This window comes from Rattus norvegicus, chromosome 3 (genome assembly GCF_021556685.1).
Source record: "Rattus norvegicus strain SHRSP/BbbUtx chromosome 3, alternate assembly SHRSP_T2T, whole genome shotgun sequence".
NCBI classification, from domain to species: domain Eukaryota; kingdom Metazoa; phylum Chordata; class Mammalia; order Rodentia; family Muridae; genus Rattus; species Rattus norvegicus.
Window position 1 is genome coordinate 77,252,066 of NC_141536.1, and position 27,490 is coordinate 77,279,555.

The window sequence follows — 27,490 nt, forward strand, 5'->3', positions numbered from 1 at the left end:
TACTACAGTCCTGGGAGGGCTCTTCTCCTGACAACCCCTGCCGTTCTCTCTCAAATTCAATCTCAGAGCGAAGCCTTCTATCAAATTACCCCAAACCTGGAAGCATCAGCGCTACCTCCAAACTTCTCTAGATTGTGCCTCCATGGAATAACTGGGAAATGGATGGGTGAACCCATTTCTGCCATTCTTCCACACTATATAGAAAGTTCATAGAAGGATGAGGTTTCTGTGCCCATCCCAGGCCACCCTTGTACCTACTGTGTCTGGGGAACCTCAGCTGGGATCTGTGGCACGTCCCAGGAGCGGGAGCGCCACATCTGCCTCAGTGCCCCTGGCAGCTCGGCTTCTTTCGTCCCCAGCACCTTCGCGGGGCCCACAGCAGCAGCCACATCGCAGCCTCCCCCGGCGCTGTGGCCAGCCCCCAGTGCGCTCATCCTGCCCAGCAACTCTCTTCCTCTTTCCGCACTTCCTGACGTGGGGGGGGGTTGAGGGGGGGACTGCTGCTAGAGGCCGGCTGGAGGCTCAAGCCGAGGACCACAGGGCTTCTCGGCGCCTTCCGCTGACTGGGACTGGGGCCCGAACACTGGCAAGGCACACAGCTACAAGAGAGTGCAGGGGCAGGTGGGGACAAGCCCAGCCTAGCAATCAAGAGACAACTCCAGGAGTCAAAAGCTGCCAGGCACCCACTAGACCTGCCTGGGCTGGAATTTGCACCCCAGCTCCAGGCCTTTACTTTCCAAATAAAGTCTCTGAATTTCACCTCTTGGTCCTCTAATGGTCTCTCACTTCCTGACATACCTTGTGGTACACTGGTCCCAGGTACACAGACTGGCTAGAGCCTGTCGGTGTCTAGCTCTCTCTTAGCATCTTGTATGCACCATACCTTTCAACAGAGCTAGCCACACAGGGTGGTGGTGTACTGAAAATTGCAGAGGGTAGAAGACGCCAGCTCATGTTCAGTTTCTCCCATCTGCCAGCAGTGTGATCTGGACCAGGCCACAAATCTTCTAAAGATACCTTACATTTTTAGGGATGTGGTTATAAACAATAAATCAGTGACTACTTCTGTCAGAGCGCTTTGGGGAGCCTCAGTTTTTCTCATCTATAGAACAAATTGTAGTTTGGACTCATTGGGTTGTAAGTGGATTAAATAAGAGGTGAAAGGGGTTATAGACAATTTAGGAAATACCGGTTGGTACAACTTATGCTTAGGGCACTAGATTAGAGCAGGGGTGGAGGAAGCAAGTTGTACCTCCACAGAACCTAGAGCCTAGAAGCGGAAGACAGTCAGAAAAGACAATCCATGCCTGTTAGGCAATGAGATGTGCTATTTTAAAAAGAGAGAAAGGGGAAGCCGAAATGAATGGGGTGGGGGGAGGTGGCAGTCATGGGGATTTGGCAAGGAGGTGACATTTGAGGATGGACTCAAATGAATCATGAGAGTGAACAGACCATGTGACCATCTGGAGGATAGCATTGTGGATGCAGAGAACAGTAAAGCATGAGTTCCAAGCACGGATGAGGCAGTGTGGCTAAAGAACTGGGAGGCAGGAGGATGCTGGAAGGGTCTAAAAAAATCTGAGGCCAAACTGTCATGGAGTCTGAGGCTTCCGTGAGGGGCTCAGAAACACTAGTTAGGGTCAAGCTTGCTCCTTAGTCTTCAGGCAGCTTAGGGAGAAACTGGAAACTTTCTAACCATTTATAATTAGTTCTTTAGTTGTGTGTGTTTGTTACTCCGGCCAGACTGAATTTCTTGAGGATAGAAACAGTGTCAATTCGGTTCACAAAGACAAACACTACAGCATCTGCTGACAGTGCTACTAGCCCTCTGTGCCCCGCTGGCCTTCACTCTTGTATTCCTCCTGACTAGAGCATAGTAGCTTTCAATAACTTACCTGAGGCATGTAAAACTTGAATAATTAATACTCAGTATAATAAGCACTTCTGGGCCAGAAACCTTACTGCATATATAATTACCTCATTGAATCCTTTAATGACCCTATCAGGTATAGCTTGTTATTTTTCTCTTTTAAAGTTATAAAACAGATGAAGTCAGGCACCATGGTGCCTGCCTTTAGTTCTGTCACCTGGGAGACTGAGGCAAGTGGATCTCTAAGGCCAACCTTCTCTGCATAGCAAGTTCCAGACCAGACAGAGCTATATAGCACGGTGTGGTCTTAAAAACAAACAAACAAACAAACAAACAACAACAACACACACACACACACCCCAGTTACATTTATTTCTCTGTGTTATGGCATATATATATATATATGAGTGTGTGGGTGTCTACTTGTGCCCCCATGTGTGGAGGTCAGAGGACTGTTTGCAAGACTTGGTTCTCTCCTACTGGCATGTGGGTCCTGAACATCCAACCCAGGCCCTTAGGCTTACAGCAAGCATCCTTACTCTCGGAGCCATCTTGCCAGCCCTGTTTTCCTCCTTCTATACTGGGAAACAGGCACAGAACTTCTAATCTTACTTGTCTAAGATCTTCTTGCGTTGAGATTAAACCCCTCAAAAATGGTTTTTAACACACACACACACACACACACACACACACACACACACACACATATCTAACCCCAGGGTCCAAGATCCCTTGTCCCCTTGTCCTTCTAAGATTTGAGGTCAAAGTCAGGCTCTGTATCCGTTTTTCTAACTGCTGTCCCTTGAACATGTCACCTCTGAATCCTTCAAGATGGGCTCTGTGTGGTGGGCCTATCAAGACTTTAGGCCAAGGTCTACTCTACAAGGAGGCTGTGCCAAGGCCCAGCCTTCCTCCCCCAGGCCTTCTGCAAGTAGCTCGGGCAGTTAAACAGAGGAAATGGGGCTGGGCTTGTTTTCCATCTGGACAGGCAGAGAGCAGGAAATGGTGCTCCTGGAGGGGAAGCCAGGCTGCTGGAGGCTTTGAGTTGCAGGCTCACTCTGACTTTGTGGTCAGGGTGACTTTGATTGAGCTCACACGATACAAAGCTGTCAATGCCAGCTCTACAATCCAGGTTGGGAGGGGAGGACAAGGCTGGGAGGGACAGGTGTACAGGGCTGGGGAGGATGCCCTTGGCTGTTCCTAGGACATACTCCAGCACTTGGGAGCTAGGGAGCCCTCAGAATCCACCCAGGTATACACAGGAAGAGCAATCTGGGTAAGAAAATTATTCTGGGCTTTGCCGAAGCCCCTGAGGATGAGGCGTTCTACTTTCTGTGGCCTGGATGAGCAAGTGGGAGCTGGGGAAAAGAAATGTACCAGGCCACCAAATATTCAACCCACGACCTGGACATCCTCTGCTCTCAAAACCTGCCAAGCCTGCCTCCTCGGTCCGACCTTCAGGCTCCTTGTGTCCTGACTTCCCTTGCCTTCTTGTCCAGGCTTTCCCTGTGGAAAGCAAGTATATGCTTTAGCTTATATCATGCAAGTATATGCTCTCGTAGCAGATACTCAATAAACAATTTCTTCATGCTCTCCCAATTGTGGTCCTGAACCCTGATTTTCATTTGTCTATGTTGCCAGATGCATTGTCTTGCTGCCATGGTGGTCCTCTCAATCTTGTCAGTTGGAGTCGTCATCCCTCAGAGCCCCAACCCAAGCAATGGAACCAGGAAAGGGTAGAGAGCTCACAAGAGAGTCTTTAGCTCACACTCCAACCCTTGTCGTGAGGCTATGTGCTGATCATTAATTAACCTTAAGTTGGACCCAGCGAGCTCTCTAACCTTACATACCTATGCATTTGTTTTTGCACTGCTGGGATTGAACCTGGGTTCCCTTGCATGCCAGCGATCTATCACAGTAAGTTATAGCCTCAGCTCTGTACTGAGTGACAAGGTCCCAGTTTGTAGCCCACGGTAACCTCAACCTTACTATATTTCCCAAGCTGGCCCAAAACCCCAAGTAACTCTCCTGCCTCAGCTAGCTTCCCAAGCACTAGAATTAAAGGGTAAGATTTGGAATTCCGCTCAACCCAGACCGTTACTAAGATCTCCTCTAGATTCGGCAGTTTCATTGGAATCTTTGTTCCCGATCTTCAGGTTTTCATTCATCCCTAAGACAAGTGTTTTAATCAGCACCTGCCAAGGGTCAGTCAGCACTGTCCTGATCAGCACACTAGCACCCTATCACCCACAGTCTTACCCTGGACACTTCGCTCCCAATCACCTTGCGTCATCAGATTTGTACACATTCTCTTTTCTTCTTATTGAACCCTGGGTCGCTCATTGTGCAAAAACAGGAGCTTAGCGATTCTCTCTTTTTTTTTTTAATAGATGTTCAGATGGGCTGAGCGTTAGATGAGTGGAGTAGAGGGAGAGCTTCTTAGACTGAGAGTTTAGATTTGTTGGTAAAGAGCTCATCTACTAGGCACTAGTCTCCCCCTGTCTCCTCCTCCCCAGCACAGATTGTAGGCTCTCCCCAGCATACTGAGTTCCTCATGCCTGTGTGAATGACAGCTCTGCCCTGGGACCTGTGAGTGTTCTGTTCAGCACAGGAGTCATGACTTTTCCCTTTCTGATTTGGGCTGGTTCACCATCCCTGGTGGTTCCCTGCGCCCTGGTGGTCACCCACACCCCCGAGGCCACCTTAACAATGCCAAGCTTACTTCATACAGCTGGTTCACACAGACTACTGCTGCCACAAATACCTAGACTCAGTGAATCTCTTGCTGCTGCTTCCAGAGTGGCTGAGTCTACACAGATCACCACTCCTGGCTTTTTTTTTTTTTTTTTTTGGTTCTTTTTTTCGGAGCTGGGGACCGAACCCAGGGCCTTGCGCTTCCTAAGCAATCGCTCTACCACTGAGCTAAATCCCCAACCCACACTCCTGGCTTTCTAAAGTCTAAGTCCCTCACCAGCTCTGAGGCCTGTGATCCAAATACTTGCATAATCCAGGGGAGACTCCATCCTCACTGAGAGGACAGGTGTACCTGCGTTAGGATGTAGGTGCTCCTGTGACAGATGGGAGTTGAAGAAACCCCTCCTAGGTGGCTTTATGAAAGCTATGAGCAGAAAGGAGTCTGAGCAGAGGAAAGGCAGGACTGTCTTCCATTGGGACAGGGGATGCAGTACCAGCATGGCAGCTTAGCAGTCGGAGGTGGCTCCAGCCTTCATTTGGAAGACACTCTGCCTCCATTAGGATCCCTGCACTGAAGGTAAGAGGGGTGCCTGGAAGGCTCTCCCTCTGGTTCAGCAGGATCTGGTCTAAAGTCTCCCTTTTAGCCCCAGTTTGGATTCTACAAACCCCTAGGGCAGGACAGGTAAGTACCTGGCACTCCTCCCACGCCCTGGTAGAGTCATGAACTCAGATTTTAAAGAATCGTTCAGTCCCTCACTCCCTGTCCCATGTCTCATTATCCTTCCCAGATACCAGCACTTAGTATGGAGGAGCCCAAAGAAAAGACCCCTCCAGGATGAAAGGCCAGGCCCTGGGAAGCCTGTAAGGTTAGGGGGAGGGCGTTGGGAGGAAATAGATCAGATAAGTTTCTGCTGTGTGATCTTAAGAAATTGCTTGACTTCTCTGAACCGCATGAGTCCATGTCAGTGGCCTTCAGGGAACTCCAACTAAGCCTGCTCTGCATACCTTCCTCCCCAATCATCTGTGGATCTCAAACAACGCCTGCAAGAGTCCAGTTTCTTCCCCCACTCCCTTCCACAGCACCAAAGAGGTTTCCCTAGCCTGGATTGACCCTTGTCCTTGGGCCCTGGCCCTTTATGGTTCTTTTGAACGCCCTATTGCCAAAATGTACTGGCAGACAAAAACTTCTTTGGCCCTCACTTCTGACGTAGGCCCGGGAACCTTCCTGAAAGCCACAGCTACCTCCAGGCAACCTTGGGCATACTCAGTGGTTTATGCCATCCGGCATTCTAGCTGCTGGGGACATCCTCTAGCAAAAGCCCCTTCTGTGCTGCCAACTGCTGCTAGAAGATCTTAGAATGAGTTTATTCCCGCCTTTGGATTCTGCGATTCTGCGAGCCTTTCATTCCCCTTTCTGCGTGAACCTGCGTCTGGAGGAAAGAGTTCCCAGTCAGGGCCTGGGCTCGTGCTCTTGCCAAGGAAGGAAAATGGACGGACCCCCGGCTTCCGGTTTCCTTTGGCAGCGGTCTCCTCCCTCCCCCCTGCTCCAGCTCAGTTCTCTGCCCCCGGTTTTTGCATTTTTAATTCGGGACAGAATGTGATCTCTTGCAAGCTTCTTGCTTTATCCTGTTGCTATTTAAATTACAAATCGGCCCCATCTCCCTGTCACTCTAGGGTTATTTTTAGCTTCTGGTAAATAGCAGCAGTGAGAGTAGGATCAGGTGCCCCTCCCTCGAGGAGCTGTGTCCCCGCCGCGGCTGCGTGCCCGCCGCAGGGGGCACCCTCCCTGCCAACTGGCGCCACTAGCCGTCCTGGAAGGGTGGAGGGGAAAGGGGGCAGTGGGGGCTGGGATATGCTCAGTCCTGCTCTCAGTCTCTGGCTGGCTTTACTCTCCTCAGTTCCCACTATCATTGCTAAGAGCCAGCTTCCACTGTCCTTCCTGGACCTCCCTAACCCGTCCCACTCTAGGGAAAGATCTAGCTGGCGGTGGACTACTTTCCCTGGAGTCAAGAACGGTGTGCCCCTTGTCTGTAATATCCTTCAAGCAGTACTATCGAGTGGGTCCTATTGTTCCCATTTTCCATATGAGGAAACAGGGTTAGAGGTGAAAGTTTCACAGGCTCAGTCAGGGTCAGAGCTGGTTTCCAGGAACTCTCAGACCCTGAGACCCCAAGCCCATGTGCACGTGTGTGGAAAACTGCTGTCTCTCTTGGATTGCAGAAGCCACCCCGTACGTCTCTGCCCAGGTGGATGGCCCCATCAGTGTGCTTCCAGCATGTTTGTGCTAACCCATCTACCGGGTCACGGCTCCGGGGCCTCATATAACCCACTGCCTGATTGTGTAGAGGTCCTGTGCGCAAAGAATGGCTTCTCATTTCTAGAAACAGGAAATAGCAAAAGAATGATATTCTGTGACAGTGAGATGGCATGAAGTGTAAAGTTCAGGGTCCTGAAGTGAAGCTTTAGAGGAAGCCAGGCATCCTCATTCCTCTACGCTGCCTATAATTGCTTTTTGTGACACTAGCAGGGCTGAATGGCTTTGACAGGGAGCACATGACTTACAAAGCCTAAAATATTTACTGTCTGGCCTTGTACAGGATCCTACTTTTGTGGAGGAAAAAGAGTGAGCCCCATAAGTCCATGTCAGGCAGTGTCTGTCGGCAGGGCCAGAACTCCTGGGCCATGATAGAATCTGTATAGGGAGGGACACCTCTGCTAGCCACACCCAGCAAAGAAGATCATTTTACCCTCTTTAGTCCAGAATCTTTCTCTTTGGTTTTTCCATAGGTGAAACAAGTGGTTTTCAAATTAGATGAGCTACCAGAATTATGGGAGAGGTTTTCAGATCCAGATCTAGACTCTAACCTGGGTCATCCTGGACTAGGATGACCAAGGGTTTAAGAAACAACCATTTTACTTTTTTTCCTTGACATCTTACCCAGTGATCGAACCTAGGGTCCCACCTATGCTATGCAAGCACTTTGTCACTGAGCTACAACTCCAGTCTTAAGGACACACTTTAGGAGGCTGGAGAGCGATGGCTAGGCAATTAAGAGCCTGTACTGGTCATGAATAAGACCCAAGTTCAGTTCCCAGGACGTGTATGGTGGCTCACAACCACCTGTAACTCCAGTTTCAGGGCATCTGACCTTCTCTTCTGGCCTGTTTAGGATCCTGTACACACCTGGTGTGTGGGCTTTCTCTCTCACACAAAAATTTTTTTAAAGAATCTTTTTAAAAGTATATTTAAAAAGACCTACTCTGGTGATCTAGTCTGGTACCTCCTGGGCATAACACTGGCGGTGGCTCACAAACAACAAACCCAGCATCCCTCATACCCTCTGTCTCCTTAGCGGAAGTCATCTTTGCAAAAAGTCTCTTGAACCCAACTGTAACTGGTTAGGACTCCTCCTGGCACTTGGGACACCTTCTCCCCAGTCCAGATACAGATGTGAAACTCGAGGGCTCTACATACTGTCCTGCCCTTTTCGGTGGGATTTATTGGAAACCAGGTCCCTTTTAACATAAACAAGGGCCTATCCTTCTCAAATCCTAACTTGTTTTGTTTTGTAGCCTCTGATGGCCCTGGAAAGAGTCCTGAGGTACTTCTCAGCAGGCCCCTCCTCCCTAGAAGCTTCTACAGTCCTGCTGAAAGCCCCTGTGGTCCTCACTTGCGTCAGAAACAGCTTGGCCTCTGTCCTGCTTCCGCTTGCATCCCCTCTCGCCCTCATATTTCATTGCCCCCGCACTTCTGCCTGAAAGCCCTTTCTCTCTCTCCGTGAAGGGCTTTCAACTGCTTTTCTTAGCCACTCCTCACAGCAGGACTGGAGGTTTAGCTGTGAGCCAGAGCTTTATGGAGGTAACAGGCAGAGAGGATGGGAAAGAGCCACAGTGGGCCTGGGCTCCTGTCAGCCCTGGGACAGCCTGGAAGAGAGTACAGCAGCAGCATAGGTCAGCAGGCCTCCCTCTCAGGATCTGTCACTTGGCTGTTCCACTGCCGCCTCTTCCTCCTCCTCCACCACAGAAGGCTCAAAGGGCCCGGAACTGCATCCTCTCTTCCAGACCCAGGGACTCTCCTTGCCTTAATGCCTTGCCCAGTCCTGGTGATAAGAGTAGATGCCTGGCTGGAATCAGCACGGCCTCATCCTGTCCAGTCCTGCCCTGGTGCAATCCTCAGAAGAAGAGATCCTACTTGGTTACTATGCATCTTTGATGGTCAGGGACGTCCATTTTGGCCTGTGGAAAAGCTTCTACATGGGGGAATTTCAGTCCTTACTGCTGCCTCTTCACACCCTATGTGTGTTCATGTACTCATAGCATCGTATCTGTCAATCCTTTAGTGATGCTCTGTTTCTTATTCTCCCAGCCTCTCCCTGATCCTGGCCTCCTTTCCAGCAGCAGCAGCCGCTACATTTCCCTAACTTGCATGTAGGAAAAAATCTTGGTATGGTGCTCTTTGTAGGAGTCCTGACAGCTAAGGAACATAGTATGTGGCTTTTGTCCAGGTCTCCTGACTCTCAATCAATAATGTTTCTTCCAGGATTCTGAATGTTCTGCTCTTCCCCCAGGGGCACTTTCAGGAGCTCATCTGTCTCAGCTAGAGGCCCTGGGCAGATGATGCTTTCTTCTGAGGAGAGCTCAGGAAGGTCTTGGTAATGGATCATGCTCAAGATTCCCAGAGTGCAGGTAGGGCCCTTGGGAGCCTAACCCTATCCCCATTTCCTCTGCGCACCCCACTTCAGGATGGTGGGTAAGTTCCTTCTCCATCCTTCCTCAATTAAGGCCCTTTCATCTCTCAGGGCTGGGCTGATTTTATGGTCCTTCTTCCCAGAAAGTCCAAGGAGAGCCAAGGCAGTGTCAGACACACCCAAGCCCCTTGTGGGTTGCCAGTAGACAAGAAATTTGTCTCCTCCCATCATGCTAATGGCTTTAAGGGATGGGGAGGCACATGGAGATGTCCCTATTAGACCCTCCAAAGAAAGTCACTCTGTGCCAAAGCCTTGGTGGGGGAAGCAAGATGAAGGGGAAAGTGAGGATGTCCGTCTCCTCTCTTTTACCTGGGCACCACCTTGTGAGGAACAGCACCCTCTCTCACTCCAGGTCATTGCAGTGGCCTCTTGGGCCCACTCCAGAGGTTTCTGCCAGAGGACCTTTTAAGCTAGAGTGGCAGAACCAGGGAAGTGGGATCTTACCTAGACAGTTGATGGTTTAAAATGTTGTGTGGGCAATGCAGGGGAGGTGTCTGCAACTGTGGATGCTAGTGTAGGCCTGCTGTGATACTGGGTGCTTGGTGGGCATGCCCTTCCCTTTTCTGGGCAGTAGGCCCAGCTGTTGTGGCAGAAGGCACCTCTGTGCTTAGCACAGGGGCAGCCTTCAGGAGGGTACAGAGGAGGGAGACCCAGTGCACAGGGTGTCCCTGCTTCTTCTGGAAGAAAGGCCAGAAGACTTCTCAGTGCTCTCACATCAGAGATTAGTGAGGACTTTCTCCTAGAACAAAGACACAGCACTAGGCACACAATTAACACTCAGTAATTAGATGCTGGATGAATAGAACTTTCATATTCGAGAAGGGAAGCTATCCACGCACCCCTTCTGAATCCCCAGTCCTTAGAGCAGGGCCAGGCAAGCTGCAGGTGGGCGCGTCGTGAACACACCGCTGCTAGTTCAGTGCTGATCGTGGGGTGGTCCCCGCGCCGCGCTCCCTCGGACCCCATTCTCCTTACCTGTATGACACCTGCTTTCGAAGGTGCATCTGACTGAATCGCTCTTCTACCAGAGGTCCCGAAGCCACACTTCGGGGACCCTCGGGCCTGGGCTGGAAGACCTCGGCCTCCTCCCCGCGCCGGCAGCGCCGCCGCACCACCTCCTCCTCCTCCGCTGCCCGGCCGCTGGCTGCCCTGTCCCCGCGCTGTCCTCCTCCCCCCGGTCCCTCAGCCATCCTTCTGCGTCCCGGCTCCGTGCCCCGAGGCCTGCTGGAGAACCCGCCAAAGTTCAGTCTCGAGCGCGCCCAAGCCAGGGACACCGGGCCCGGACCAAGCAAAGAGGCTCTGGGTCCCGCACGTCCGTCGTGACGCGGCGCCCAGACGACAGGGGCCGGGAGCTGCGGGGCGCCGCGCCTAAGAAAGGCCGGCAGGGATGCTCCGGAGCCCTGGGGAGACTGTGTCCTTGGAAGGGTCGGGATGCTGCGTGGGGCGCTGCCGGGGCGATCCCCGGACGGCCAGAGCCTGAGGTCTAACCAAGCCGGAGCCTTGTAGCTGTCGCCGCAGCCACTAGGCACCGGGGTGTCACCTTAGAGACACTCGCCAAGCCGTAGGGTCCGAGGGGAGGACGCCACCTCGCCCTGCCTGATCGACCCAGGGCCCCGGGAGAGCGAGCCCGGAGCAGCGGGCCACGGCAACCAACCTCTCTGGGGGCTCCAGGCCAGGGTGCAGGACCTTTCCCTGGCCCACCTCTGTGCCCCTGGCGGGTACTGGTATAGGCTGCGCGGCACCTGCCAATCATCGCTCCACCTGTCACTCAGCCGCAGTGATGCACCCCCGCCCCCTTCTGTCCCGCGTTTTCCGGCTTTGGCATTCGCTGCTGCTGTAGGCAGGTGAGGGGGGCGGGGGACAGGGGCGGTAACAGGAGGCAGCTTTAACCCTGTCGGCGCTGTGGGAATTTAGAGATCAAATTGGATTGGGGAAGGGGCACAGGAAACATCTTACATCAATCCCTAGGGGCACCTCAGGATTGTGGGAACATGGTCTCCAGGACTAGAGCTTTCAAGACAAGGCCTCAAGCTGGACCAAGCTGAGTTGTGTGTAAAGTCATAGCTCTGAACCCTGGGATGGTCAGTCTTCCAGGAATCCTCCAGGTTGCTGGATTCGAGGTATCCCAGAACACTAAATCAGTATCTTCTAGGGCAGAAGAAGCTGTTACAAGAGGGAGGGCCAGGGCCAAAAGGAAGAACTGATGCTTCCGGGGTCCACCTTGGGTTTCCTGCCTTTTTCAGCTCACATCTATCTTTGTACCATTTCTTCTTGGGCCTGGGGGTGGTCAGCAACTGAACGTTTCATTGGACCATTGCAGAGACCTGGGTGACTCCGCAGATATCAGATACTGGTCTATTTGTGAAGTCTACCTATGAGCACAGGTTCCCCTACCATATAATATTTAATGGCCGTTCTTGGCCTATTTTAGCCCGGAATTGAAGGCCCATATCCTACCACCCAGCCCCATCTACCCATTTCTTCTAAGATGTACCCACTTCAGCTACGAGGCTCTGGCTTGGCTAGACCTCGGGTTATAGCCATCCGGGGACCGCCTCTGCAGCGCCCCACGCAGCATCCCGATCCTTCCAAGAACACATTCTTGAATTGAGTCTTACTCTGGAATTGGTACCAGTTCTTCACAGCATCATCTAGCTGTCCCCTCTATCTGAATCCCTCCCCTCAAAACAGATTTTAAATTCGAAAGCTCCCACAAAAGCTTTCTTACCCAGCTTGTCATTGGCCTCGACTATGTTTAATCCCAGCACACAGGAGGCAGAGGCAGGAGAATCTTGTAAGTTCCAGGACAGCCAGGGCCACGAAGAAACTCTGTCATGAACAAAACAAAACAAATACACACACACACACACACACACACACACACACACACACACACAAAACCCGTTTTTTTCCATAATGGCTCTCCTAATTGTCCAGCCGAGTGGCTTCCTCCTAGCCTCCCTGTCCTCTGAGCAGACGTCCAGTGCAGTCTTTGTCTTCTTTTTCTATTGCCTGTGAGCGTGGGAAGGCAGGAGGATCAGACTCACATAGGCAGACATCGGGTTGCTTTGGGGTTCTCTGCTGTTCTTCACCCTGACCAAGGTAGTCCTGTCCTATGCCTTTGCTCAGGTTACCCCTTTGCTCAGGTTACCCCCTGCTCTCATATGGAAACTGCACTCATCCACCCTTTGAAATGCCCAGCAGCCCTTCTTAATGTTCCAGTGCAGAGATTCCTGGGTGTCTCTGGGCATCCCCTGCACACTCTAACAGTGGTGACCATCTCTTTTGTCCCTAACCACATCCCTGCATGGTAGATGTTATCACTTCCTCCAGGCTGCAGACGACTTAGAAATGATATTCAATGATTTAGTTGCTCAAAATAGCTCCTGGTGAGTGGCAGTGCACTTGGATTTAAATCCAGGCCTTCTGGTACCAGCACCCATGTCCCTCTTCCCTCTGCTGTACTGCTGAGACAGCCCCTCCCTTCTTTCCATGCTGTCAAACTGCAAAGGTCTGCTAACATTTGCTTCAGACCTCTCAGTGGCCCAGCAAGCCCCTTTCTGGGCAAGGGAATTAAGCTAAACATCTTTGGCCACAAAGGATCTTTCTCCTCAAAGCCGAGCTCTAGGGAAGCTGTGCTCCTGGCATGTGGGGAGCCCCCACTCTGCACCCCAGCTGCCCTTGAACTTGCCCTTCCAGCACCCAGGCCTTTGATTTCCAAGTACCCTGGCCCAGAGTGCCTCCTACACCATGAATTATGGTAGTACTGGCTGGGTTTGACATTCACTCAGCAGCTGCCTAGCTGCTGGGTTCCCAGGTTGGTTTTTTGTTTAGCTCTTTCCTGCAGAGCTCTCCCCACTTAGAGCTTTTTAAAGCAGCCGTCATTCCACCATCCTCACACGTCCCTACTTAGGGCCAGCTGCTGGCTGCATTATCTTTAAGCTATGACTTGGCTTCCTTCCCAAGAAGAGAAAAAAACTGAAGGCCCCCCAGCCCCCAGCCTTGCCACCTTCTGCACACAGCCTATTGAAGTTGCATCTCATTCCTCTGACCCCAGCCCACCCATTACCACAGCACTTAGAAAACAGTTACTAATGTCTACTGCATAATGGATCTGGTGCGAAGCATTTTCCCGGCAAACTTTCATTGACTTCTCAAACAGGAAGGTGGGTACCACTTTGCAGAGGAGCTCACTGGGGCTTGGAAACATTAAGTAGATTAGGGAGATAGCAGAGACCATGTACTTAGCCACTCTGATGACCAAGTAACTAGAGCTCATTTGGAGCCTAGGACTCTGGCCTACATCCTCCAACCCCAGGGGAACCCACGAGGTACTTTTTACCTACATCACATAGGTGTTCGTTTTGGTCAGGTGGTTCCGGGGCTGGTCCGGTCCTCCTGGATCTAGAGCCTTGTCTGGCCTAGCTCGGCTCATGGCTTCATCTTCAGCCATTCGCCATGTTTTCAGAGCTTTGGTTTCTAGCTAACAAAGGTTTGTTGTGGCTCTCAAGCAGGATCACTGCATTGTAAAAGCTGTCACATGGGATGTGGCAAATCAAGCTGCCAGAACTGACAACAGAACGTGAAACTCTTGCTCCACTGCTGCAGATACATCCCCTTAGAGGCAGGGACACAGGGCCCTGAGGAAGCACTGCCAAGAAGTGACTCGTGGGAGGAAATCGACCCCACATCCTCACACAGGCTGGGCAAACACCTTGGATGGACCTCCATAGGGAGCTGACCCCAGGTGACTACGCGCTACCCATGGGCTTCAGGAAGCCCTGAGGATCAAATCTCTTCTTTTTTTTTTTTTTTTCTCGGAGCTGGGGACTGAACCCAGGGCCTTGCGCTTGCTAGGCAAGCGCTCTACCACTGAGCTAAATCCCCAACCCCGAGGATCAAGTCTCTTGTTCAGTCATAGAATAAGGAGGAAGAGGGACTACAAAGGGACACTAGGAAATGGGCTGAAGCCAGTTCTCCATATTCGTACAGCAGAATTGGTATTTAGCTGAATGGAATGGCCAGCAGGGAATGTGTGCCGGTCTGTCTGTCTGTCTGTCTGTCTGTCTGTCTGTCTGTCTGTCTGTCTGTCTGTGTGCCTGTGTGTGCATGTGCGTGAGCCTGTGGAAATCAGGAGAAGTGGGAATCCAGCTTGGGTCCTCTACAAAACCAATACAGAGTCTTAACCACTGAGCCATCTCTCCAGCCCTGGACATTGGTTTTGTTTTTATATCTATAAAATACCCTTCTTGGCTAAGTGTGGTGGTGCACATTCTAGTCCTAGCAATCAGGAGGCAGAGATCTGGCCTGTGTAGTAAGTTCCAGGTCAGCCAGGCCTGCATATTAAGGCTCCATCTCAGAACACACACACACACACACACACACACACACACACACACACACACACACAGTGTCCTTAGGGGGATGCAGCTCAGTGGTTGAGCACAGAAGCAAAGCCTGGGTGTCAGCCCTATAGAGTGGGGAGGAGCTCGCTAAGGGCTGTTTCAGTTCCTACTGGGTTATTCACAGTTCTTGGTGTTAGTGAGGAATGAGAGAACATTTCATTTCAAGTTCTTTACTCTCAGGAACTGTGTTTGTCTGAGCCCGTTTCAGCACAGAACCACACATGTCAGGGGAGAGACTCCTGTTAGTCTGCAGGGCTGTCTGAAATTGTCCTTTTCTCTTCATTTCAACTCCCTGTTGCCCTAGACCAAGCCTCACAATTACTGGGATTTCCCTCAGTTTCCATCCCCGAATTCCTTACCCATAGAATGCCTGCCCTTAGTGAACCCCTCCCCTGGCTCTCTGGCTCCCACCCACCACCATCACCATCTCTCCTGGTGGTGCCTTCAGTTTCCTCTCTGTCATCTGTCTCCTGGAAATAATTTCAAGTCAGTCTCCTATTGTGTGGAGAACAGCCTGAACTGCTCCTGACCTTGCCCCCCACCATCTTTGCTCCATCCCTCCCATTCTCACCTCCACCTCACTCTGCCACAGCTGCTCTGGGTAGAGCTCCTCCCAAGGGCACAGGGACCTGCTCTGCCTTCTCATCTCCATGGCATCTGATACTCTATCTTAGAGCTGCCCATCCCCCTTCTTTCTTTTTTGGTTTTTCAAGACAGGGTTTCTCTGTGTAGCCCTGGCTGTCCTGGAACTCACTCTGTAGAGCAGGCTGGCCTCAAACTCAGAGATCTGCCTGCCTCTGCTTCCAAGTTCTGGGATTAAAGGCATGCACCACTGCTGTGGCCACCATCACACCACCTGTCCTGCACCCCTGCACAGCTGTCTTCTCTATTGTCTCTAGATTCATCTCCCTCTCCTCATTCTTTCTGTCTCTCTTCCCTCTGCTTCCTCCTCCTCACCACCACCATCTTCTCTGGTGTTCAGCTCTATCCTCCCTTTCCTGTCTGTAGACCAAAGACTCTGCTCTGCTGAGTTCCCTCAGCTGGGAACCCCCTCCTCATCCTCCCCATGCTCCTCCCTCCCTGTCCTCCCCTTCCTCCCCCTCCCTGCGTTTGCATGCACATTGTGCATGTAGAGGTCATAGGACAACTTTCAGGAGTTAGGTTCTTGCTTTCTAACCCCTTTTCTCTTTACATATTTATTTATTTATTTATTTATTTTATATGAGTACACTGTCGCTGTCTTCAGACATATAAAAGGGCATCTGATCTCATTACAGATGGATGTGAGCCACCATGTGGTTGCTAGGAATTGAACTTGGACCTCTGGAAGGGCAGTCAGTTCTCTTAACAGCTGAGCCATCTCTCCAACCCCACTCCCTTTTTATCCTCTCTCTCTCTCTCTCTTCCCCCCCCCCCCCCCCGTTCTTTTTTTTCGGAGCTGGGGACCGAACCCAGGGCCTTGCGCTTCCTAGGTAAGCGCTCTACCACTGAGCTAAATCCCCAGCCCCCTCTCTCTCTCTTTTAAAGATGTATTTATTTTATATATGTGAATATATTGTTGCTGTCTTCAGACACACCAGAAGAGGGCATCAGATCCCATTACAGATGGTCGTGAGCCACCATGTGGTTGCTGGGAATTGAACTCAGGACTTCTGGAAGAGCAGTCGGCGCTCTTAACCACTGAGCCATCTCTCCAGCCCCTTTTAATTCTCTTAAGACAGAGTCTCACTGTATAGCCTTGGTTGACCTGGAACTTGAAATGTAGACTAGTCTGGCTTTGACTCAGGGGCTGCCTGCCTTTGCCTCCACAGTGCTTCACTGCGGCGGTCAGTGCCCTCCATCTTGTCTCTGCTGCAGGCTGTAGGCCTGCAACCTGAGCTTCCATGAGCTTCTCCTGTTTCTGTCTCCCATCTTGGCTGAGCTTAACAGATGTATAACACTCCATCAAACTGTGTTTGTTTGTTTGTTTTTTAATGTTTTAGTGTGGTTCCAGGCATTGTAATTGAGCTATCCAGTCCAAACTTGGTGACTAGCTGGACAAATGTCTCCAGACAGAAAGGCTTTCTCCCCAGGCATCCCTTCACCCCCTGCCCCCACAAAAATATAAACTAAACCTCCCCACCTCGCTCCTGGACCCCTCACAGAGAACACACAGAGTCAGGATTGATGCTGAATCTTTTTTTTTTTTTTAATTTTGCTTTCTTAAAGCGTGTGCTGAGCTGGTGGAGGAGCAGTTAAAAAGGCCCAGCAGCTTGGGCAGCGGCACGGGGAGGCCTGGTGAGGGTGGGGTGTCCCTCTGTCCCAGGCCAAGGGGTAGCAAAGCCCGCACTAACTTCATAAAATACAAAATAAGGGAGAGGTGACGGGAGGGAGATTTGTAAAATACAATATCTTAGGGGGTCGGCAATAATAAAAAATAAGGTTCATTATTTACAAACGATTTCTGTTCTTGGTCTCTGTACAGTAGGAAGTGGGGGTGTGTGTTTGTGTGTGCATGTCTGCTTGTGTGTATGTATATGAGGGGGCCAGGAACAGTGGTTGCGTTGGTCACTATGGAAAGGAAACAGGGGTGGCCCAGTGAGTGGTTGATTGGAGGAGGACGGATAGTTGTGGGAGGAAAAAGTGGGAACAGAGTGGTCGGCCCAGGGGAGCAGTCCAAGTGTCCGGGGACATAGAGGGACCCCAGGCACTACAGGAAGCTGGAGGGCTGGGGAGAAGAAAGACCCTTTCTCCTGGGGCAGAGGGCCCCAGGGCAGGGGTGTGAGCTGGATCTGGGTCAGTGAGCAAGAGAACGCCTCTTCTGGGTGCCAGGGTGTCCGTCCTGTGTCCTGGGTCTCGGAGTGGCCTAGGAGAGTTTGATGGTGGTGTTGGGGCCCAGATCCCTGGGAAGAGAAGAGCCAGGGATGAATCTGCCCTGAGGTACCTGATGTACCTGTCATTCAGCTGTGAGCCGGGACTTGATCAGGGACCCCTCCTCCTGGGAAGATGTGGCTGAGGGTGGTCTAGCCTGGGACCCTGGAAAGGAAGAGGCTGTCCCTCTGCTAACCTGTCGTGGAACCACTCCTTGGGGTGGGAGAAATTGGGGCTGGCGCCATTGTCCTCGGTATCCTCTGGCCAGGTCTCTCTCAAGTACTTGGTTGTCTCGTGGATGCTGTCCGCATGGTCATGTCGGAGGTGGTCCTGGGGCCTCGGCTCTGCTGGTCCCCCGGGTTTGAGCTCCCAGCCTTCTGGGGGCTCCACAGGCAGTAGAGCACCTCGGTGGCCATCTTCCCAGGAGCCTGCCCCATCATCATAAAACAGCAGGCTTCGGGAAGGCACTGGGGACAAAACCAGGGTGAGCCATGGATTCTCCTCAAGTTCCCTCCCTCATGTGCTAGGCTCTGACATCTTACAGGCTTGACTCCTAGCCTTGAGGATCCCTGGCTGTGTGATCTTAGGTCAGTCACACACTCTGCTCTGATTTTGCTGAGCATCAGTTTATTGATCTGTAAAATGGGGATAGTATAACCAACTGCAAGGATTCGATGAGTAATATAGTACAAGTGATTGAAACTGTGTTTTGTAAAATCATGAGCTCAGGAAAAGAAAAGTAGCCCTTCTGATCAAGACAGTAATGGCATGCTTACTGAAAACTAGAATTCCCCCTCCTTGTACTAAGGACTGAACCCAGAGCTTCATGAAAGCTAGGTCAAAACACTATCACCAGGATACAGAGTCTCAGTCCCCCTCCCCCTCTTTCTCTCTCTCTCCCCCCCCTCCTCCTCCTCTCCCTCTCCCTCTCTAGTTTATATTGAGACAGAGTCTCACTAAGTTGCTCAGGCAGGCTGTTGATTAATTTTGTAGCTGGGGTAGGCCTTAAACCTATACTCTTCTGGCTTTGACCTGAGAAACTGGGATCACACCGGCAGGACCTTCTGAGAGCTGGGTTCAAATCCTCCCATGACACTTAACTTCCTGAGAGACTTAAAGAAACCTTTTTCTTTTCTTTTCTGGGTTAGTTCCTCTGGGAAGTCAAGGGGACAGCAATGCATGTCAGATGGACGCCTGTGCCAGGCATTATATAAAGCCCCTAGCTTAAAGCAAATAAACCTCACATGAAGCCTAGGGAATGAGGTGTTTTAAGCCCCGCTTCCCAGAGCTCATCATCAAGGATCCCCATAAACTGGCTTCCTGGCTCCAGTCTGCTGCCTGCCTCACAGCTTCCTCTGCAGGGTTTAATCTATGAGAGTCTATGGAAAAGGCGGCCCCTGGCATTGTGTGAAGCTGCAGTCCGGAAACTAGCCTGCTCAACAAGCCACCTCCTTCCTCAGACTTGCCCTCTGCCCTGCCCTGTGCTGCACTCCCTCCAGAGGTTCATTCATGCCCTCCCTCCCCCTCCCTGTGTTTTGTACTTTAGCACAGCCCCTCCTCTTCTGTGTAGGCTTCCTCTCCTCTGGCCTTGATAGATGTTCTCTGAGCCTATGCCCCGCCCCCACGCTCGCCCCCGCCCGTCCCACCGCCCCATCACAGCCCTCTCCGAGTGGCTTCCAATCCCCTCTCCTCTTAGTTCTCCTCCCAGCTCCTCTTCTAGGCTCTCCGTCTTGCTCACCCCCCTCCCTCCCCACACACTCCCTGCTCTCCCCTCTCTCTGACCTCTCATCTGTTTCCTCTTTCTCTTCAGCCACGTAAGATTCACGCTCCTGGCATATGAAGTTCTTCCATGGCCTTGCCGGAAGTGGCCTCTGCCTCTGAAAGCCATGCTGTTCTTTGCTGTTCCCTACACTGGCTCTTCCCTTGCTGTTCATGGCCTGTCCCCTCCTGTCAGGAGCTATTCCAGAAGGCAAGGTGTCCACTGCACTGTAAGGACAGCAGCCTCTGGGTTCCAGAAACCAATCCTTGGAGAGCCCAAGCCAAATCAACCATGGCTCACACAACTAGCAAATGACAGTGCCAGCTGTGACTGACTCTGACCTGGACCACAGCACCTTCCACTGGGGTGTCACCCACATCACAACGACCACTCTCCCCAGGGGTAGGCGCTCCCAGCAGAGTCTGGACACCCGATGCAGGCCCTGTGTGCCTCAGAGTCTTTCTTAACACTGTGTCAGGGAGTCTCTACCACATCAGAAATGACTGGTCTGACACTCATTTGCTGTCCCAGAACTCATCCATGGAAATTAGACCTAGAGCACTCTACTGCCCTCTGAGGCTGATCTCTCCAAGTCGGGTCAAAGGACCTCAGAGAGACAGATGAAAGGGTCTGGTCCCAATTCTACAATTAACATCGAAGGATCATAGACCTTCACTGGGGTTCCCTTACTCCATCTGCAGAATGAGATAATGCTAACCCAATCTCTTTAAAATGTCTACTTTTATTTTTAATGTGTACGGATGCTTTGCCTGCTGTTGTGTCTACGCACTTCCCGTGTGCCTGGTGACTAGAATAGGGCATCTGATCCCCTGGGACTGGAGTTACGGGTGGCCGTGAACCACCATATGGATGGTTAAGGCATCAAACCTGGGTTCTCTGGAAGAGCAGCCTGTGCCAAGCCATCTCTCCAGCCCTCCAAACTTTTTTGGATACATTCGTGTATCCCTGGCTGGTCTGGAAGTCCTCAAGTAGACCGGTCTGGTCTTGAACTCACAGAGCTCCACCTGCCTCTGCCTCCAGGGTGCGCCTGACGTGACTCCTCTGTAGTGACTCTCACCCAGGGTTTGTGAGGGGCTACTGAGAGAGCTACTTACTCTGACTGGCTGCGTAGACACTGTCAGCTGCGACGGGGTCTTCTTTCACAGTCTTTGAGCCAGAAGAGAATGCAGGAAGGCAGGGCGCAAGTGAGCCCAGCACCAGAACAAAGCACAAGGCTGCCACCTAGTAGTGGGCAGAGTGGCCATCAGATCTGGGGCAGGGCAGGCCTACAAGACTGGCTGCCCCCAACTCTCCTCACCTCAAACCACTGGATGAAAAGGGCCCAGTGCGTCCCCCCAACACCTCCCCAGAGCGGGCTGCCTTTGGGAAGTGTGGTCTCTTGCTGTCTCAGAAGCAGACAAAGGCTTCAAGTCACCTTCAACCCAATCTAGGGAACATGACAGGGAGTACCGGAGACCAGAGTGAGGGCTTCTGTGTGGTTCTCACCCACAGGGGAGGGAAGTCAGGAAAGGAAGAAAGGGGAAAGGAGGGTTGCAACTGTGACTAGGGAGGAGGACACATGGCCACATCACATGGGGGGAGCTCCAGCGAGGCCCTGCCCTCAGAATGACAGCCCCTCCTCTGTGTTTACTCGGGAGAACAGACTAATGAAAGAGAGCCACACAGAGGCTGAGCCTGTCCTAGGTATCCCCCTCCCCTAGCCTTGGGGGCCCTGGGGGGCTTCTTTACTTTCTCCCTATCACCCATTCCAAGAAGAATCGCACTCCTCGAATCTATAGAAGCCACTTTCCCAAGGACCCGCCTTTCACTAGATTTAGTGGCATCAACCACACATCTGTTAGAACTGGCCTGGACAGGTCACTGGTCCCTTCAGGCTCTGCTCACTGTCCTAGCTTCAAGAAGCATTTCCCCCCGTGGCTTTGTGCAAAGAGTAGCACCTACCATGAGGCAAGTGCCAGTCTGTGTGGCCGCCATCTTGTAAGGTCTGGAGATCTTGCTGGTGACCAGAGTCTGGAGTTTCTGCAGCTGCTGGAGCAGGGTCCTAAGGAAGGTACAGGAGTCACCATGGGGGCTTAGGCACAGTAGCCATGTCTGCATCCTGGCCCCTCCTGAGGAGCCTTGGTTGGCTCCTGACTGGGTCTTCATTCTTTGGTGCCCATTGTAGTCAAGATATAAAAGGTCACCTTCTGCAGCCTGGCTTGGTTATTTGGGACCTGCCTCATGGTAGGAAGCTGGGTCATCCTGTAGAATCTTAGGGGTGCCTAACTCTTACTCCTGACTCTTCTCAGAAAATGCTGGATTTTTTTCCTATCCAGTACAGTCACAGAGACATTGACTCTCCTCTTTTGCACCCCACAGCACCCTGATTCCACAAGACACTTGGCGAGGTGTGGAGTGCAGTCAGTAAATGGGTCATTGTTTACGCTAATTTATAGCTGTTTTACCATTACCACAACACCTGTAACACGTTAGCTTTATTTGTGGGCTTCCATGGTAGTCTCAGTTGCTAACTGAAGGCAAGAACTAGGTACTACCCAGCACGGAATCCTTTGGGAACACACACTTGTTAACAGTTAATACTGCACTTCTCCACCCAGCTGTGTGTGTTATGCAGTTCCCGAAGTGGACAGCAGGTGGCGGAATAGTCTTAAAACAGATTTTTTTAAGGGTAGCGAGGTGAAGTTTGAAGGCTCCGCCCCTACCCTGATTCCTGCCTGAGAAGCTGGGTCTGAGAACGGAAAGGAGAAAATATGGATGCCTGGATACATAGCGAGTTCAGGACTGAGCTACAATCAGAAAAACCCTGTTTCCAAAAAGTGGACGCTCGGGTTAGGCTAGGTGGTGCATACTTAGAAGAAGCCTTGCATTGGGCCAGGCCGTCAGAGGGGAAGGAGAATCAGGAGTCCAAGGATAGCTTCAGCCACATAATGAGTTTATGGTCAACCTGGCTACGTGAGAACAGTTTCGAGAGTAACAGGGGCAGTGAGATGGCTTAGCGCCTACAGGTACTTGTCAGCAAGCCTGCTAGCCCAAGTCCCATCCCTGGTACCTACAGGGTGGAAAGGGAGAACTGACTACTGTAATTTGCCATCTAGCCTGCACAGGAACATGGTGCGCGCGCGCGCACACACACACACACACACACACACACACACACACACACGCTCAATAAATAAACTTAACTAAAAACTTACAAAAAATGCAAACAGACAAAAAGGGAGCCTAGCATAGTGGAAGGTGTTTGTGGTGTGTACAAGGTCCTAGGTTCAATCCTCAGCATGGCTAGGAGACAGTGTCTTGTGTTAGGATTCCACTAGATACTGTTGTTTGTGTTATTGTACTTACTCCTAGAAAACAGTGTGGCTTCATAGCTCAGGGCACTATCTAGAATCAACAGTATTATCAACGGGGCGAAATCAACAAGCAGGCGTTCTTTAATGCCACAGGCCGTGTTGGTTTGGGTTGTCTGTGTTGGTTTGGGTTGCTATGTCTTTTTTTTTTCTTCTTTTCTTCTTTTTTTTTTGGAGCTGGGGACCGAACCCAGGGCCTTGCGCTTGCTAGGCAAGCGCTCTACCATTGAGCTAAATCCCCAACCCCTGGGTTGCTATATCTTATAGAGCCTCACACCAGTCCTGTTAGCCAGTGCTGGTGTCACATCACCGTCACCAAGAATATTGAGGCTCAGAGAGCCTGGCCAGAAACAGTAGAGTCATAGACAATAGCAGACTGGACCCAGAACCCAGAGCCCAAATCTGTGGTTTGATGCTACAAGCCAGATCCCAGGCTGGTTTCCTGAAACTAATGTTTCTCAGACTCAACGCAATGGCGGCATCCAGGGCATTGTCAAAATGCAGTTTGGGAGCTGGATTGATGGCTTAGCAGGTACAGTGCTATTGACCCAGCATGAGGATCTGAATTTGGAACCCCAACACCCATGTAAAAAAGCCAGGCACGAACCGGGCAGGGTGGCACACGCCTTTAATGCCAGCACTCAGGATGCAGAGGTGGCTGGATCTCTGTGAGTTCGAGGCCACCCTGGTCTGAATTAGTAACTTCCAGGACTGCCACAGCTATATAATAGAAAGACCCTGTCTTAAAAAAAAAAAGAAGAAAAAGAAAAAAGAAAGAGAAAGGAAGGAAAGAAAGAAGGAAGGTAGGCAGGTAGGCTGCGTGTGGTTGCTCTAACTCTGGTGTGTTGGGGGAGGGGGCAGTGGACACGGGACACAGATCCAGCCTAGTCAGCCAACCGGTGAGTGTCAGATTCAGAGAAAGATCCTGTTTCAAATGATAAGGTGAAGAACATCCAGTGTCTTAACTCTGCTGTGTGCACGCACGCACGCACGCACGCACGCACGCACGCACGCACGCACGCACGCACGTTCTGGCCCAGCAATCTTAGAAAAGTCCTGAAATTTCTGATTTCTCACGAGTTCTCAGGCCGTATGGGGAACTGGCTTTGAGTAGCAAAGGTTCTGGCTATCAGATTTAGTAGTGTGGGACCTGCTCTAGGGACATAACTAAAGCATTGATTGCAGTGGCTGACGAACGGCTCAAGGGTAAGGAGCACTGGCCACTCTTCCAGAGGATCTGGGTTCAGTCCCCAGCATCCATAGCTTATAACCATCTGGAGCTCTAGTTTCAGGGGATCCAACACCCTCTTGTGGCCTCCATGGGCATTGCATGCACATGGTGCACAGACACACACACACAGGCAAAACAGTCATGCACATAAAGCAACCAACCAACGCTGGCGGCAGCCAGGTGCAGGGACACACGCCTGAGCCCTACTACTTAGGAGGAAGAGGTAGAGAAATCAGGAGTCCTAGGCTTTCCTCAGCTACTTAGCAAGTCTGAAGCCAGCCTGGATTTTATGAGGGTCTCTCAAAACAAAATAAAATCTACAGGTTGCTGGTCCCCACCTCTGCAGTAAATGACTCAATAGACCTGGCTCTGGGTCTGAGAAGCACATCTTTCTCTCTCTTTCTCTTTGTTTGAGGCAGAGCCTATCTGTGCTGTCCTGCCTAACCTGGAGCTCCCTAGGTAGGTACCCCAGGCTGGCCTTGAACTTACTGCTTCGTTTGCCTCCCGAGTGCTAGAATGAAAGGCATGCACGATCGTGACTGGGAAGAGAGAACACACATTTCTCACAAGCTGGGAGGCAACGCGGAGGCTGAGGAGCACACCTGGAAAGTTTCTGCCCTGTAGTCTTCCTCGAGCATCTTACCGGCCTGTCAGGAGTCTAGAGTTATGTGCAGTCAGGGACACCCGGGAAGCCAGGGACTGGCAGGACATCTGAGCTCCCAGGTTGTGGGGTACACTTTGGGGTATCTCTTTTCTCTCCTGCCTCCCAGAGCCAGCTGCTGCCTTTAGCGGGCAGGTGGGACACAGGGTACCACTCACCTGTTGGCAGTCTCTAGGGTTTCCACCTTCTTCCACAGTTCATTGTTCTCTGATGTATATGTCTCCACCCTGGAAGGGCAAGCAGACGCAGGCTCAGGGAGTCCCCACAGGCTCATGTGTCCCACAGCCATCCCACTGCTGCAGCCAGGCCTCTGGCTGGGGTCCCGGCCTTAACATGACACTTACTTCTTCTCTAGACACTCCACATACTCCTTCTTTTTGCGGCGGCTCTCCTGGGCAGATATCTGAGGAGGAAGTTCCAAAAGAGGGGTTACCATGGCCATGTATCCCCTTCCTAGGCATCCCCAATTTCAAAGCTGACATCACCAGAGGGCAGGGGCTCCCTTCAGTGGAAATGTCCCCATAGTCCTAGGGTAAGGATGGCTCCAGTCTTACCTTGTTCTTAATTTTCCTGCGCACTCTCTTCAGGGCCTTCTCCTCAGCCTTGGTGAGGGGGAGTTTGGTGGGGATGGGATAACCCTCGGCGATCAAAGTTCGCTTCTCCTCTTCTGTCAAGAGCAGTGGCCCTGATGTCCCCTGCAGTTTCTGAAGAAAGCAGACAATTCTGGGTTCAAACTCGAGCACTACTGTGTACTCTCTACATATTCAACTCTCTGACCCCGGTTTCCTCCTTGGAAAAGGGGAGGAATCTGAGTTAGGTCCAGTAACGTGTGTCAAGTGTTACAATGGTTTTGGGAGGACCCTTCATCTATCCTAACCTAGAATCAAGTCTCAAAGTTCATTTACCTAGGGTCCCCTAGACAGCACCCACCTCAGGTCCTTTCCCACAGTTCCAATTAGGAGGAACCATGACCTCCTCAGGGTTCAGAGTCTCCTCCATTTTGCTCCCCAGAAGTGCTCCTTGGATATAGCCTAGGTTACTCGCCAGGGCTCAGGAAGGTCAGATTCTCATCTTGGTTCCATACCAGTGTTTCATCTAGGCCCTATTGGACCTTGTCTCTTTCCTTTGATTTCTATTCATCTTGAGGCAGAATTGAAACACGCCCCTTACCTGTCAAACGGGCACCTCCCTGAATCTGGTGGGATAAGTATCAGACTTGGGGCTCCCTGACCCTCTTCACTGGTCAGGGAACTGGGTGAACCTACTCATTACCTCACCTCTGGGGTCAGCCCATCCCTAGGTGCTTACGTGAGGGGCAGTGAGGAGCGGAGAGGTGGAAATGGCCGTGGAGGAGCGGGCCATGGGCCGGACAGGGCTGGAGGGGGGAAGAGAGCGGGGACTCTGGGAGCCGTCACTGTCACTGCCATGGCTGCTGGGGGGTGTTGGAGGCATCTGTACGAGGTCCTCTGCAAAAAGTAGAGGACTGGGTTAGTAGGGCTGTACTCCATCTCTGCTCTAACATCATGAGAACGCCGAACACAGGCTGGACCAGCCCTGTCACTGCAGAAAATGTACCGAGAGGCCCTTGACCTGCGCTGGAATATCAGATGCCGTGTTAAAAAGACACCTGGCACCCACAAGGATGTTCACTGAGTGCTACCTCTGTGATGGGTTATATATGCTTGGCCCAGGGAGTGGCACTATTAGGAGCCATGGCCCTGTTGGAATGGGTGTGGCCTTGCTGGAGTAGGTGTGTCACTGTGAGCATAGGTTTAAGACCCTCTTCCTAGCTGCCTGAAAGTCAATCTCCTAGAGGTCTTCGGATGAAGATGTAGGCCTCTCAGCCCCCCCTGCACCATGCCTGCCTGGATGCTGCAATGCTCCTGCCTTGATGATAATGGACTGAACCTCTGATCCTGTAAGCCGGCCCCAATTAAATGTTGTTCTTATAAAAGTTGTGTTGGTTATGGTGTCTATTCACAGCAGTAAAACCCTGACTAAGACAGACTTATCTCTGCTGGGGCAGAGGAATTCCCCTGCCACCTTGGGGAGGAGCCTCTGGGCTGCAAGCTTCCCTACCCACAGGATTCAGGTTTCTAAAGTCCCAGTTCTGTAAGTCCAGAGGGGACTAAGGTCAAACCAGACCCATGGGGCTCAGGCTGACCAATGTCCTTCCATTTCCTTTCTCTGAGTCAACAGTATGGGTCCAGTCTCAGGGTAATAGGGTGAGTGGTAATGAGTGGATGTGTGGTGGAGTGACAGATTCATTGATGAATGGACAGGTGATAGATGGATAGAAAGATGGGTGGATGGATGGATGATGGATGGACAGTGGGTGAATGGGTAAGTGGGTGAATGGGTAAATAGTTGAGTAGGGGAGGGCTGGAGAGATGGCTCATGGTTTAGAGCACTGACTGCTCTCCCAGAGGTCCTGAGTTCAAATCCCAGCATCCACATGGTGGCTCACAACCATCTGTAATGAGATCTGGTGCCCTCTTCTGGTGTGTCTGAGGACAACTACAGTGTACTTATATAAATAAAAATTAATAAAAATAAAAAATAACAGTTGAGGCTGGGGATTTAGCTCAGTGGTAGAGCGCTTGCCTAGGAAGCGCAAGGCCCTGGGTTCGGTCCCCAGCTCTGAAAAAAAAGAACCAAAAAAAAAAAAAAAAAAAAAGGGCTGGAGAGATGGCTCAGTGGTTAAGAGCACCCGACTGCTCTTCCAGAGGTCATGAGTTCAATTCCCAGCAACCACATGGTGGCTCACAACCATCTGTAAAGAGATCCGATGCCCTCTTCTGGTGTATCTGAAGACAGCTACAGTGTACTTATATATAATAAATAAATAAATCTTTAAAAAAATAAATAAATAACAGTTGAGTAGGGGGTGGATGGATGGGT

General features: G+C 51.4%; 2 protein-coding genes and 1 long non-coding RNA gene across 7 annotated transcripts in view; 1 reads left to right on the forward strand and 2 right to left on the reverse strand.

Moving 5' to 3' along the window:
• Positions 1-10,597, reverse strand: part of Dgkz (diacylglycerol kinase zeta) — a 42,042-nt gene extending 31,445 nt beyond the window's left edge. The window contains 1 exon segment of one of the 3 annotated variants that reach the window (NM_001429513.1): positions 10,288-10,597. In NM_001429513.1, coding sequence (NP_001416442.1) covers positions 10,288-10,502 — 215 coding nt within the window. In that variant the 5' untranslated portion in view covers positions 10,503-10,597. 3 annotated transcript variants of the gene reach the window in all.
• The window catches only part of LOC103691847 (uncharacterized), a 68,486-nt gene continuing 50,186 nt past the window's right edge, over positions 9,191-27,490 (forward strand). Inside the window, exon 1 of one of the 2 annotated variants that reach the window (XR_015684492.1) lies at positions 9,191-9,250. This is a non-coding gene — a long non-coding RNA (uncharacterized LOC103691847). Of the gene's footprint in view, positions 9,315-27,490 lie in introns of both variants that reach the window. The other variant, XR_015684493.1, reaches the window with a different exon arrangement.
• The window catches only part of Creb3l1 (cAMP responsive element binding protein 3-like 1), a 40,940-nt gene continuing 30,330 nt past the window's right edge, over positions 16,881-27,490 (reverse strand). The window contains exons 5-12 of one of the 2 annotated variants that reach the window (XM_087653214.1): positions 25,898-26,055; positions 25,144-25,293; positions 24,934-24,992; positions 24,748-24,816; positions 21,289-21,388; positions 20,442-20,568; positions 17,764-18,034; positions 16,881-17,562 (exon numbers count right to left, since the gene is read on the reverse strand). In XM_087653214.1, coding sequence (XP_087509340.1) covers positions 17,268-17,562; positions 17,764-18,034; positions 20,442-20,568; positions 21,289-21,388; positions 24,748-24,816; positions 24,934-24,992; positions 25,144-25,293; positions 25,898-26,055 — 1,229 coding nt within the window. In that variant the 3' untranslated portion in view covers positions 16,881-17,267. 2 annotated transcript variants of the gene reach the window in all.